The sequence below is a fragment of the Lygodium microphyllum genome, chromosome 7 (assembly GCF_053477565.2).
Source record: "Lygodium microphyllum isolate KBCC chromosome 7, Lygodium_microphyllum_v1.1.10, whole genome shotgun sequence".
NCBI classification, from domain to species: Eukaryota; Viridiplantae; Streptophyta; class Polypodiopsida; order Schizaeales; family Lygodiaceae; genus Lygodium; species Lygodium microphyllum.
In genome coordinates, this window is record NC_141141.1 from 149,390,800 (window position 1) to 149,404,947 (window position 14,148).

The following is a 14,148-nucleotide window of genomic DNA, read 5'->3' on the forward strand; positions in this document are numbered from 1 at the left end:
ATGCATATTTTGCTTCTATTTTTTGTACAAATTAGCCCTATCCTTTATCATTATGACTAAAAGATTTTGGGATGGGTGCATTAGCATATCACGCTTCAAAAGAAACCCCTCTTTATTCTTTGAATTCCAAAACTTTCTTTCTATTTGAGAGAGAGAGAGAGAGAGAGAGAGAGAGAGAGAGAGAGAGAGTCACACAAGTTTTCAAAGAGTCACCTCTTTCCTTTTCAGTATTATATCACTCTACTTTAGGACTCATGACAGAGCGCACCGTCCCAATCGATGAAAATTGCTAGACTTGAGTATAGTGACGACTGCCCGAAACGAAGCCGCATGCCACAAAGCATCCTTAAAGCAAGGGGCGACAGCAAGCGAAGAACTTTTATGAAACTTCCCGCCATCTCTATTGTTTGCGATGCAAGAGGAAGGAGGTGGCTTGGAGATCTGCATTCCAATCATGGAGGTAAGCGCGATGGAGTTATGTCCCCCCGCTCAGAACGAAGTACCATCAATTCCCTTCGGAGAGCGTGCGGTGAATGATCACGTTCGCGATGGCGAGGAGGAAGACGGACAACGCAATGGCTATCACTGCCACGACCAGGAGAACAAACCAGAGGACGTTTCCGCACTTGCGACTCCGCAGCCTCAGCCTTTCCTTCTATCCCCTGCCGAAAGAGTAGCCATTTCCGGTATGCATGCATCTCATACGCACAGCCGAGGGCGAGCTGTTTCTGCTTATTGAAATGTGCCCTTACATTCGATGAATACGGATAGTGGAGGTGTGTTTGAAGCGTACGAGTGCTGCACGCCATGATCAAGTCCAAGCTGCGGTGACGAGGTAATTCACAAGAGCCCTGGAAAACCTTTGCTTTGGTCCACTGTTGTCATAGATTTTGAATACCTTGAGCTGTCCAAGTTTGAAGCAGTATAAGAAGCAATAATGTCCATTTCAGCACACATTTAAGTCCGAATATGTCGGAACATAGTGATTATGGCTTGACTTTGCAGTTCAATCTAACTCATCCGTCAAATGGTCATTAAGAAGCTATAAAAGGGTCAAGCTGCTGTTGTCCACGCATTTTCACAAGATACTAGGATGACTTGGTTCTACTTGAAGAGGATATCTGCTCCATTTTGTCAACCACGACTATGATTGTCATGAAATGAGTTTCTTTGGACGTGCCAATGAGGACCATGAGTGTCAACAAGTCATTTTCTATGTGGGAGCATATTAACAAGCTGAGGCAACTTCAAATGCAGGAAAGGTGATCACTTTTGAAGATATGGCGATAACTCTTCTTTCACAGTTACCACCCTGTTTCAATGGCTTTTATCCACCTTGATTGCTTTAGGGCGGTCTGAGACTCTTTGGTGGGATGAGTAGGTTCCTATGTTCTTGGACCGAGAAGAGTAGTTGAAAGGGACCAATGCTTCTAAATCTAAGGCCTTAGTTGGTCAATCCTCTCAGAAGGAGAAGGATCAAAAGAAAAAGGAGGACAAATCAAAGAAGGATAAGGAAAAGGGGTCCGCTTCTCACATCTGTGGCAAGACAGGTCAGTGGAAGAAGGATTGTTGTAACTAGTCTTCCTTCTCGGATAGGGTGGTAAATAACTTGATTAAGTACTATTTACAGCAATTGACAAGTTCATAAAACTGAAATACACACTTTACTATATAATCTTGGATATTGGATATCCTGTTGGTCTTAAAACTGGCGCCTCTTTTCGGTATTTATTTAACTTAATTAAAGAAGAAGTTGATGTAGAATGGGATTCTTTCAATCCCTTTCGGTATTTAAATATCCCTTGCTGTTGAAAATGACTAGCAAGTCTTCAATTTGATTTGCCCCTTGATTTGGGCAGTCAATTGGTCTTCACTCGCTTTGATGGAGATGGAAAATGCTCCAAATTCATTGATTTGCTGATCCCTCCACTTCAATTTGACTAAAAACTTTAGCCCTACTGAATCCAAGTCTTGGAGCTTCCAATTTTTGGCACGCTTTCAGAGGTTGCTACTAAACCCTAACTTTTATTGCGGATTAGGGTTTATAGGAGAGAAATTTGAAACTTCTTAGCCTTTGGTGATCTCAATGCTGTAATCTTCGGAGCAAGGTAGTAGAAAGTCTGGGAGACGAGAGAGACTACTGAGAAGAGTGAAAATTTAGACTTTCTTCACGAAGAATTGAAGAAAATCTGTCATTTATCGCTGCCGCACTATCTTAACAGCTTGTAGATGCAAAGAATTGAAAAAATCAATCATTTATTGCTATTGTCCTATCTCAATAGCTTATAGATACTGTCACCTGCTGCTGTTGATTGGTCTTCTCGTCCCTGGCTATCTCAGAAGCTCCTCCAATGGTTGCAAATCAGACTAGCAGCATATCATTCCTTTTCTTTTGCTGACTGAATGCACTAAAAATGCCTCTCTCCAAACTCTAAAGACGTTTTTCAGTCTTGTATAGACATTTTTGACAAGTGATAACCTTTCCAAATGGTTTTTTCAGCATTATTCATAATTAAATATTAATTTTAATCTTTAAATATTGAAAATTAATCCAATAATTATTTTGGTGTCTTAGAAAATAATTTGACTGGCCAATAATTAAATTGACTATTCAACTTTCATTTCCGAGTATCTGTACGTCATCTTTGATCATCAGATTGGCGTTAGATACCATTAAACGCCACTTCTCTAGTGTCACCAAACTGACACTTATGGCCAAATGAATGACCTAGGTCAACGATTGGCACTTATAGCAACTTTTGCCTTTGACATCCTGTGAATTTCTCGGGCTCCGAGCTCATAGATTTACTCTAACCCCAGTTACACCTCACATGTGCAACATTTACTTAACCATGTGATTAAAAAGTAATCCATATGTTAAGTGAGGTTTCAAAAATATATGTTCTCATGACAGCCCTTCCCCTTAAAATCCTTGCAATCGTCCTTAACTGCATTGTGAGATGTATCAAAAGTCAAATAGTAGATTGAAATTTCCACAAGCCATCACAGTTAATACAACATTGCGCATTGTTGCTCAACCATTCCATACGTCCGACACATGCTGAAAATCACCAACCAATCATAACATAACCTAAGACTCACAAAGAATCTTAAAAACATTACCAGATTATCATGTGACATGTCTATTTCTCATGAGCTTAACTCATTTGGCAAAACCAAACCATAGCATAGCATAACGAAGCATAAACCATGGCTAAAACATCAATGACGTGATAATATATGCTGTTATCCATGGAACCAGATGTAAATCATTGAAAACTAAGCATAATCTAATCATAAATTGATCACTTGCTGATTTGAGAATTGATCACAAACTCATTGCAAAAAATTCACCAGCAATCAACACAAAAATTGATGCAAAACTAATCTTAAAAGTGACCATAAACGGTTCTCAGGCTGATCAAAAACTGAGCTGAAAGTGATCAAATTTTTTGTCTCAAAATTGAGGCGAAATTCATGCCAAATTGATCATAAGTTGATACAAAAGCATAGCTCCAGTGCTCAGGTGAAACTCATACTCATTTGTATACATCTCACAGTGACTAGTACACTAAGTAGTGACCTCATGGCAAACATATTGCGAGCGCAGTACCTTGGATGCATGTTGAATACATCTGAGATTCACTACATATGAGAGCTGTTCATAACTAGAGGAGTGGAAGTGCTACCTTCCCCTTGAGCACTAGGCAATACTACGGACCCTTGCTCTGTTGAACCTGATAGAGCTCGAACTAAAGTCGTCGGCCCTAACTAAAGGGCATCTAGGTAAAGTTGCAACAACTGAGGATAGTTTGCTAAGTCATTCTCTTTCATCCATTTGGCATCCATTGGTGAATAATTTTGAAATTTCACCAAGTATCTCCTGGAAACTTTACCTTTGATCTTTCTTTTCTTATGTGTCAAAATCAGCTCGGATACCAAAATCTCATCCAGCTCCTCAACCTCAAGCTGAATTTCAGCAAACATATCCTCTAATACATCACTATGAAAAGGCCTCAACAAACTGACGTGAAAGACATTGTGTATCTGCCAATATGGAGGTAATTTCAGCCGATATGTCACATCACTGATCTTTTCCAACACCTGGAAGGGCCCATAGTATCTCATACTCAACTTCGGATACAATCTTTCTCTTTTTTTCATCTTTTTCAACCTTGCCTTTTCAAAACGTAGCAATACATAATCATCCTCTGCAAATGGCAAAGCACGTCTGTGGCAATCAGCTGCCCTCTTTTGCTTTTCTTGCGATCTATGAAGTGCACATTTTATCTTTGCATAGGCTACATCCAAGTTTTCCACATAACGATCAACCTCAAATATCTTATCCTTAGTTTGCAGAATAGGTGGTGTCTTCTTGCCACCCTCAACCACCTCAAATGGAGCTTTGTCTATAGAACTATGCACTGTGTTGTTGTAATAAGCAAACTCAACCAAGGGCAAATACTACTCCCATTGTGTCTTGTGGTCTGAAACATAGCATGCCAAAAGATCTAACATAGTGAAATTCGCTTCTTTAGACTAACCATCTGTTGAGGATGCATCTCAAGAGAAGAAACAAAAAGGAAAGAAAAGAGGCAAGCAACCTGGTTATAGGTTACAAGTGATATTATCCAAGCATAATGCAAGTATAATTGAATGAGAATGAATGATCAAATGAGTGTGGGGATGAGTGTCTTTTGTTGCTGTTCTCATCCGATTCTTGAACTGGTCATCAAATTTCTTTTCACTTTGTTGGTCATCAGTCTCCTTATGCCTTGAAGGCTGTGCATCTTACCCAATAGTAACATTTTCAGTTTGGTATCCATGGTTTGAGCCTTGTTCAAGGAAGGTCAAGCATTGTATTTTCTTCATTTCCATGTGAATGTTCATATTGAGAGGTATCATCATTGCTTGAGTCCATCTCACTGTATGAAGACATGTTGCTCTAATTTCTCAGCTGAGAGTAAAAATCAGCACTATCACAAAGCTTTGGCTTGCAATCAGGTGCCTCGGGCCCACCAAATCAAGGGATTGAGTGGTAATTCCGGCGATGGAACCATGTAACTAGCCTTCCTCCTCGGATAGGGTGGTAAATAACCTGATTAAGTACTCTTTAGCAGCAATTAACAAATTCACAAAACTGAAATACACACTTTACTATATAATCTTGGACATTGGACACCCCGTTGGCCCCAAAACTGGTGCCCCTTTCGGTATTTATTTAACTTAATTAAAGAAGAAGTTGATGTACGATGGGATTCTTCCAATCCCTTTCGATATTCCAACTTCCCCTGCTGTCCAAAATGACCAGTAAGTCTTCAATCTGATTTTCCCTTGATTCAGGCAATCAATTGGCCTTCACTTGCTTAGATGGAGATGGAAAATGCCCCAAATTCATTGATTTGCTGATCCCTCCACTTGAATTTGACTTAAAAGAACTTCAACCATGTTGAATCCAAGTCTCGGAGCTTCCAATTTTTGGCAGGCTTCCCGAGGTTGTTGCTAAATCCTAATTTTTGCTGTAGATTAGGGTTTACAGGAGAGAAATCTGAAATTTCTCAGCCTTTGGTGATCTCAATGTTGTAATCTTCGGAGAAAGGTAGTAGAAAGGCTAGGAGACGAGACTGACTACTGAGAAGAGTGAAAATTCAGACTTTCTTCGTGAAGAACTTAAGAAAGTCTGTCATTTATTGCTGTTGCACTATCTCAACAGCTTGTAGATGCAAATAATTGAAGAAATCAATCATTTACTGCTGTTGCCTTGTCTCAATGGCTTATAGATGCTGTCACCTACTATTGATTGGTTTTCTCTTAGCCCTAGCTATCTCAAAAGGTCCTCCAATGGCTGCAAATCAGACCAATAGCATCTCCTTCCTTTCTCTTGCAGGTTGAATGTACTAAAAATGCCTCTCTTTAGTCTTTAAAGACGTTTTTCAGTCTTGTATGGGCATTTTTGACAAGTGGTAGCCTTCTCAAATGGTCTTTCTGGTATTATTCATAATTAAATATTAATTTTCAATCTTTAAATATTAGAAATTAATCTAATGATTATTTTGGTGGCTTGAAAAATAATTCGATTGGCCAATAATTAAATTGGCTAGGCAACTTTCATTCCCAAGTGTCTCTATATTATCTTTGACCATCAAATTGGCATTAGGTACCATTAAACGCCACTTCTCTAGTGCCACCAACTGACACTTATGGCCAAATGAATGACCTAGGCTAACAACTAATACTAGATACCACCAAGTATCTGTGCGGCATAACTTGTAGCAACTCTTGCCTTTGACATCACGTGATTTCCTCGGGTCTCGAGCTTGTAGATTTACTCTAACTCCCTGTTACACTTCATATGTGCAACATTTACTTAACCATGTGATTAAAAATTAATCCACATGCTAAGTGAGGTTTCAAAAATACATGTCCTCATGACAATTGCCCTGATAAGGAGAAGAAGAAAAAGGAGAAGGAGAAAGCTTCAAAGGATTCCAGAGCAGCGGCTACTCTCTCATTGATTGCTTTCCTCACACTTGGAGGTGGTTGAGGACTTGACCTTGAAGGCCTCTGATGTTGCGTTGATGACGGCCCCATACACTCAGGAGTGGATTGTTGACAGTGGTGCCTCACGGTACATGACTCTTCCTTTAGCAAGTGTTGCTCATTTTTGCCCTTTGCATGGCTAGATTCTCATTCGTGATCGTTCTTCTATTCCTATTGAGGGATGTTGAGGGATGGGGCGACATGCATCTTATTCCATACAGACGAGGTGGTCCCCATACATCCGAGGTGCTTTATGTGTCGGTCTTGGGATACCATCTACTTTCGGTGCACAAGATTTGTATCCTTGGCCTCTCGGTCGAATTTGATATGGATTCTTGATCGTGGATCAAGATAGGTTTTTTTTTTAGGTTATGAGGAGAATGGAGTCTATAAGTTGTAGTCTTCTTCTGCCTTGACTTCTCTTTTTCTTACCTCTCAAACTCAGTTCGAGGTTTGGCATGCTCGGTTTGGCCACCTCAACTATGATTACCTTCGGAAGGTGTCTAAGGGACAGCTTATGTTGTGGGCTAGCAGCCTTGTGTATCCTATATCCATGGGAAGCAAACTCGTGATGCTATTCCTAGCAAGGCTTCGAGGTGGTCTTTAGCACCCTTTCTATCGATCTTTGTGGATCGATGAGGACGGAGTTCCTTAGAGGGAGCTTGTATTTCATGCTAATTGTGGATGATTACAGTAGGATAACATGGGCTTATTTCTTGAAGGTGAAGTGGGAGGCTTTCTCTCACTTTACAGATTGGTTGCTCTTTGAGGAGGACCGATTGGGCCGGAAATTGAAGACCTCATGATCGGATAAGAGTAGCGAATTTGTTTCTAATGAGCTTGCTGATTTTTGTGTAGATGGTGGTATCCACCAAGAGTTTGCCAATACAAACACCCCTCAGGAGAATGGTATATTGGAGCGGAAGAATTGCAATGTGATCAAGATGGCCTGTACTACGATGGAGCATCATCAGACACCTCAGTGTCTATGGGCTGAGGTTGTGGCTACTATATTTCACATTTTTAAGCGATCCTCTACTTTTGTTGTTGTTGGTATGACCCCTTATGAGGCGTACTTTGGGTCTAAGCCAGATATTTCTTATTTTTGAGTTTTTGGGTGTGATGCCTATATTTATATCCGGAAAGCACAGTGACAAATTTGAAGCGGCTTCCAGAAGACAGGTGTTTGTGGGGTATAGCTCACAGTCTCAAGGCTATTGATTGTATGATCGTGTCAAGCGGGATGTCTACACGAACCGTGATGTTCGGTTTGTGAAAGTTCCAGCCTCAAAGGGGGGTGAGGAATACCTTGTTCTTGGAGATCCCAGTGATAGCTAGGTGCATGTGGCTATTCCTCTGGAGCTTGTGCCTTTTGAAGACCCTTCTTCGGATTAGGAGCTTAGTTCTCAGCCACCAGACTCACCGCTTGTGCCCTAGTCGTTGGTGGACCTTCCAAAAGCTTTAGTAGACGGAGAGCGATGAGGCGAGATTTGGCTTGCTCCTCGTTGGGCTTGTAACACTCTTCGTGATGCAGGGATTGAGGGGGTTCCTGAGGAGTGGCAGTTGCAAGATGGCCCATGGTGTTCTTGGAGGAACCAAGCACACCACACCAAGCTTGTGTACACTAAATATTGTTTGATGACTCGTGTCATGTAGGATCGGGAGCCCACCTTCTTGAAGGAGGATTTACAACATGATCATTGGCAAAGAGCGATGAAGCAGGAGTTGGAGTCGATTGAGAGGAATGGCACTTGGTACCTTGTGCCGAAGCCTCCTCATAAGAAGACAATTGGATTCAAATGGGACTTCAAGACCAAGTATCGTAGTGATGGCATGCTAGACAAGCACAAGGCCCACCTTGTTGCTAAAGGATTTGCATAGTGCCTAGGCATTGATTTTCATGATACTTTTGCCCCTACAACCCAGATGGCTACTATTCGCGCTATTCTTGCCTTGGCTAGCCATAGGAGATGGCTGGTATATCAGCTGGATATGAAGTTTGTCTTCTTAAATGGGGAGTTGAACGAGGAGATCTATGTTTAGCAAGTTCTTGGCTTTGGTTCTTTTGATGGTAAGGTGTACAAGTTGAGGAAGGCTCTCTATGGCCTTAAGTAGGCTCCCTATTCTTCAGTGCGACAATGAGAGTTGCATTGCCTTGGCTAGGAACCCTTTGTTTCATGTCCGGACAAAGTATATTGAGATATAGTACCATTTCATTCGGGAGAAGATTCTGGATGAGACTATTGCCCTGGTCTACTACAAGACAGAGAACAATCTTGGAGACTTGTTTATGAAGGCACTTCCTCAAGCTTTACTTCGGACAATACTCCAAATCCCTTAGCCTTCTGCCGTGGCCAAGATTTGAGAGGGGGTGCTAGAGATTGGGATTCCTTGGATAGGCAGGTGCAGATTTGAGTAAGGAAGGGGTTACCCGTCTACCTGATCAACCTAAACAAACCCGATCAGGCAAAGACACTAATGAAGAACCATCATGGCTAAAAGAATATGTGGATGTGTTTCCAGAGAAACTGATTGAATTACCACGGCCTAGGGAAGTGGATCATGAGATTAAACTACTCCCAGGAGCTGCTCCAGTTGCAAAAAGGCCCTACAAGATGTTCATTCCTGAGGCCATTGAGTTAAAGGAACAACTCAAACAACTACTGGACCAAGGGTACATACGCCCTAATAGTTCTCCTTGGGGAGCTTCAGTCTTGTTCCAAAAGAAGAAGGATGGTACACTTTGTCTTTGCATTGATTATAGAGGCCTGAACCAAGTAACCATAAAAAATAAATACCCCATTCCAAGGATAGATGAGTTACTCGATCGACTGCAGGGAGCAAAAATCTTCTCCAAGATTGATTTAAGGTCAGGGTATTATCAGATTCGCGTCAAGGATGAGGATATTCCAAAGACTGTATTCAATACCAGATATGGTCATTTCGAATTCACAGTAATGTCTTTTGGATTGACTTGCCCCCGCCACCTTTAGCAGGCTAGACCACATCTCGATGATTTCGTACTTGTCTTCTTTGATGACACCTTGGTATATTCCAAGAAGGAGGCAGATCATGAGTCCCAAGTTCGCATCGTCCTTGAGACCATGAGGACTCACAAGCTCTATGCTAAGAAGAAAAAGTGTGCATTCTTAAAAAGGCAGATTGAGTATCTCGGATTTATTGTGTCAAATGAAGGGATCTCTGTAGACCCTACCAAGGTTAAGGATGTCCAAGAGTGGTCTCCACTAACTACTATCAAAGAAGTGCGTAGCTTTCTTGGATTAACAGGGTGGTACAGGATCTTCATTAAGGACTATGCTTTAATCGCCGCACCCCTTACAAATTTGCTGAAAAAACAAGTTGCCATAATGTGGACGCCCTCTGAACAAACAAGTTTTGATCAACTCAAGCATAGATTGGTGACAGCACTAATTCTGAAGCTCCCTGACTTAAGCAAGGAATTTGAAGTTGTCACGGATGCTAGCACACTTGCGCTGGGCTATGTACTAATGCAAGAAGGTCATCCTGTAGCTTACTCCTCGCGGAAGCTAAAAACCCATGAGAGGAATTATGCCACCCATGACCTGGAACTGCTAGCAGTGATCCACGCCCTCAAACTTTGGCGACATTACTTTCTTGGTAATAAGTTTTCTTTGATCATGGACCATAAGAGCCTTAAATGGATCTTCACCTAGACCGACCTCAACATGAGGCAATGTCGTTGGATAGAAGTTCTACAGGGTATGATTTTGAGATTAGGTATCAACCCGGCAAAGAGAATGTGGTCGCTGACACTCTAAGTCGCAAGGCATTCCTCAACTCTCTTATCATGGAGGAACCCTCGATGGCCGAATCTTTGGCAACTATGGTGTCAATGCTTAGCAACTCTATCCTTGAACTAGCCAAGGAAGAAGCTAGCCATGATCCAGAATATCTGGTGATGATAGAGGAAATTTTGGGGAAGGACCAAAACCCGAAACTTAAGGTTAAATATCAAGAATTCTCCGTCAATGAGGCACTTGTCTATTTTAGGACAAGATTATGCATACCCTCCAGCAGGAAACTCAAACAGAGAATACTTTGGGAAGCACATGACTCCCCCTTTTCAAGCCATCCCGGATATGTCAAAACTCTCAATACGGTCAGAAAAGCTACCATTGGGGAAGGATTAAGGGAGATGTGTTTAAATACATCACGGAATGTTTGTCTTGTTAGCGCATCAAGACGGAATATGTCAAGATGCCTGGGAAGTTGCAACCTCTCGTCTTCCCCCATATGAAGTGGGAATTTATCAGTATGGATTTTGTTGTTGGGTTACCCTCAGTCCAAGGGGGCTACAACTCAATTATGGTTATAGTAGATATACTCACCAAGGTAGCACACCTCATTTCAGTCAAGACAAATTACAAAGCTTTAAATATTGCCAGATTGTTCATCAAGGAGATATTCAGGCTCCATGGGTTGCCTAGAAGGATTGTTAGTGACCGCGACTCCCTCTTCATGTCTCACTTCTGGAGAGGGATATTTGGGGCCGTTGGGACTCAACTCTGTTTCAACACAGCCTATCACCCTCAAACTGATGGCCAAACAGAGAGGGTCAATCAAGTCATTGAAGATATCCTTAGAGCTTATTGTTGTCGCGAACCCAAGAAATGGATTCAATATCTACCATTAGTAGAGTTCGCCTATAATGCTTCCTACCAACAAAACATCCAAATGACACCTTTTCAAACATTGTATAGGCATGATTGCCGTTCCCCGTTGAACTTTTCAGATTCTACTTTAAGAGTAGAAGCTTCTAAGGAAATGCTCAAGGAGATGGATGAGCATGTTAAGACCATCAGACAAGACATTAGAGCCGCCAAGGATAGGCAGAAAGCCTATGCAGATCTAAATAGACAAGAGCGACTCTTCAATGAGGGAGACATGGTTTTTATTTGTGTACGGCCCAAGAGGAGTTCCCTGTAATTGGGAGAACTTAAAAAACTGAGTCCAAGGTATTGCGGACCCTACAGGATCCTCAAATGTCTAGGGCCCAATGCCTACAAACTTCAACTCCTTGAGAACGTAAAAGTTCACAATGTATTTCATGTTAGCCTACTAAAAAAATATGTACCAAATCCTAGCCATATACTCGATGATCAACAAGTTGTAATGCCAAGCCAAGGAGTCCTTGACCTCTGGCCAATTAGAATCCTGGACATTCAAGAAAAGAGATTGAGGAGTAGAATCCTCAAGGAGTACCACATCCAGTGGAAGGACTTTCCAGAAGAAGATGCCACATGGATTGATGAGAGTACTCTCAACCAACAATACTTCCAATTCCTTCCGAGATGAGGACATCTCGATCCCCTTAAGGGGGGAAGAATGTAACAGTCCCGTCGTAATTTTCCCTCCTCCCCTAATAAAATCATTTAAAAAAAAATTAAAAAAGAGGATAAATTCCCTCTCTCCCCCTACTCACACCGCCAATTGGCGGGGGGAGGGGGGGAGGTTGTTGTGATAAGGCAGGGGGGCTGCCACGTGCCGTAGAAAGGCAGGGGGGGCTATCGTGACGTCCACGGGAGGGGGGGTGCTACCACGGCCATGGAGTGGGGGGGGGGGGGGGGCTACTGCCGCGTGCCCTGGAGGTGGCACGGGTGGCTGCCATTACTCATATCCCCCCTCGCGACCCTATAAAAAGACGTAAGCGTGGGGAGATGAGGAGGCTGGACGTTGGGTAAAGAGGTGAAGAAGAAGAAAGTGGAAGGGAGAGAGAGAGAGAGAGAGAGAGAGAGAGAGAGAGAGAGAGAGAGAGAGAGAGAGAGAGAGAGAGAGAGAGAGAGAGAGAGAGAGAGAGAGAGAGAGAGAGAGAGAGATTTACGAAAAAAAAGAGAGAGAGAGAGAGTCTTTTCAAGTGGAATTGTTGGCAGCCTTGCGATTACTTTCTTGGGAAGGCAAACATGAGCTCAGACCAAAATTTAACCGCATGGTACGTTTGGGCTTGACTTCAGTTGCAGATGCCACCCTTGCCAGTCGCAATGTGTTGATATTGTTTCGTACAGCCAGGAGGCTTTTCAGGATCCCTCGTGGATACCGTGATTTATGGGAATAGCTTTTGCTGGTGCTCCAGAGCAGACAACCCTTTCCTGCCCTTGCTTTGATCGTCCCTGGCAGGACCGGGACCTTGCAGGTCGGCTGAATTTGGAAAAGGCCTCAGCTAACCAGGTGTATCATCTTCTGATTAAAGATCATCAATGGCTGGTTACTAAAGCTAATATTGTATGGGGATTGCGTAAATCTCAGTCATGGTTGAAGGAAACTGTGATGGAGGGCTGGTTGAACAAGACACCTTTCAAATGCAAGGTCTTTCTTTGGAGGGTGATGATTGGTGGTCTTCCTCTTGCTTCAGTCCTTTCCAAGCGTGGAATCTCCAATGGCAATTGTTTCTTTTGCACCACCAGTGTGGAATCAGCCTGTCATTGATTTATTTCTTGCCCTCTCGCTAAGAAAATCTGGTCACTCTTGTCAGCGGTTGGGCGAGCGGTGGTTGGCTTCTCGCTAAGCCCTTTTGATTGGGTTTCTGTACGGCCCAAATACCCCACACTGGCACAATCGCATATGAAGATCTTGTTTCACTTTCTTAGATACTGGGGCTGCTGGCACAATTGGACCATTCGGAATGCTTTTCTTTTTGATTCAGCCTCTAATGTTCAGGGACATATTGCGAGGCTTAAAGGCCTCTTGCATTGGCAGATAGATCTCATTCGGCACTCTGACTTACTCCCTCGGGAGGACTTACTTCCCTGGCATATGGCAATTTCCTTTGCGTCTTTGCCATGACTTTTGTAACATGACTTTTGTAACTCTTTTGATGTTTAGTACTTTATAAATATAACATTCATTACGGAGAGAGAGAGAGAGAGAGAGAGAGAGAGAGAGAGAGAGAGAGAGAGAGAGAGAGAGAGAGAGAGAGAGAGAGAGAGAGAGAGAGAGAGAGAGAGAGAGAGAGAGAGAGAGAGAGAGAGAGAGAGAAGGAAACTGTTTTTCTTTCCTCGTTGAAGAACTCGGAGCTCGCCGTCTCTCTTTCTTCCCTCCCCCCTCTTGGAGAAGATCCTCGCAAACTAGTCCTTTCCGCGAGGAGCCATCTCTCTCACAATCTGAGTGTAGCCGCGAAGCAAAAGCCAAATCATACGATGTCTCCCAAACAAAGTAAGGTCCAACTGAGCACGAATCCCGCCTCAACTGATGGGGCCGTGGGGCAAGGAACCACGTCACTTGGTAATCAGGTGCGTTCCATACACCCTACCCTGATGGGGAGTCTTAAGGACATAGGTCCGACTTCCTTGGGAAGGAAAAACTATTCGGCGAAAGTCTATCATAACTAACCACCATTTAGTTTACATCATTTTATCATATTGGAAATTGTGCTTACTTGCAATCTGGTATGTTTTTGAATGAGTAAATCGCACGGGAAATTTTGCATTCATGTACGCAAAAAGAAAAAGCCAGGACCTTATTGATTATGCTCGTAATACTTTAGATTATGCACTAACATTAGCATGCTTAAAAATTGGGTTGCTAAAACATTTATGCATAATATTCATCGATCAACAGAAATCGTACTTT

At 42.5% G+C, this 14,148-nt stretch overlaps 1 protein-coding gene across 4 annotated transcripts in view; it reads left to right on the forward strand.

Moving 5' to 3' along the window:
* Window positions 1-256: 256 nt before the first annotated feature.
* Window positions 257-14,148, forward strand: part of LOC148034077 (pachytene checkpoint-like protein) — an 88,924-nt gene continuing 75,032 nt past the window's right edge. For 3 of the 4 annotated variants that reach the window (XR_015691424.1, XR_015691423.1, XM_087682072.1), the window contains exons 1-2: window positions 259-686; window positions 772-835. Coding sequence is in view for 2 of the 4 variants with exons in the window: in XM_087682072.1 (XP_087538198.1) it covers window positions 413-686; window positions 772-835 (338 nt within the window). In the remaining 2 variants the exon portion in view is untranslated. Of the gene's footprint in view, window positions 687-771; window positions 836-14,148 lie in introns of all 4 variants that reach the window. The other variant, XM_087682073.1, reaches the window with a different exon arrangement.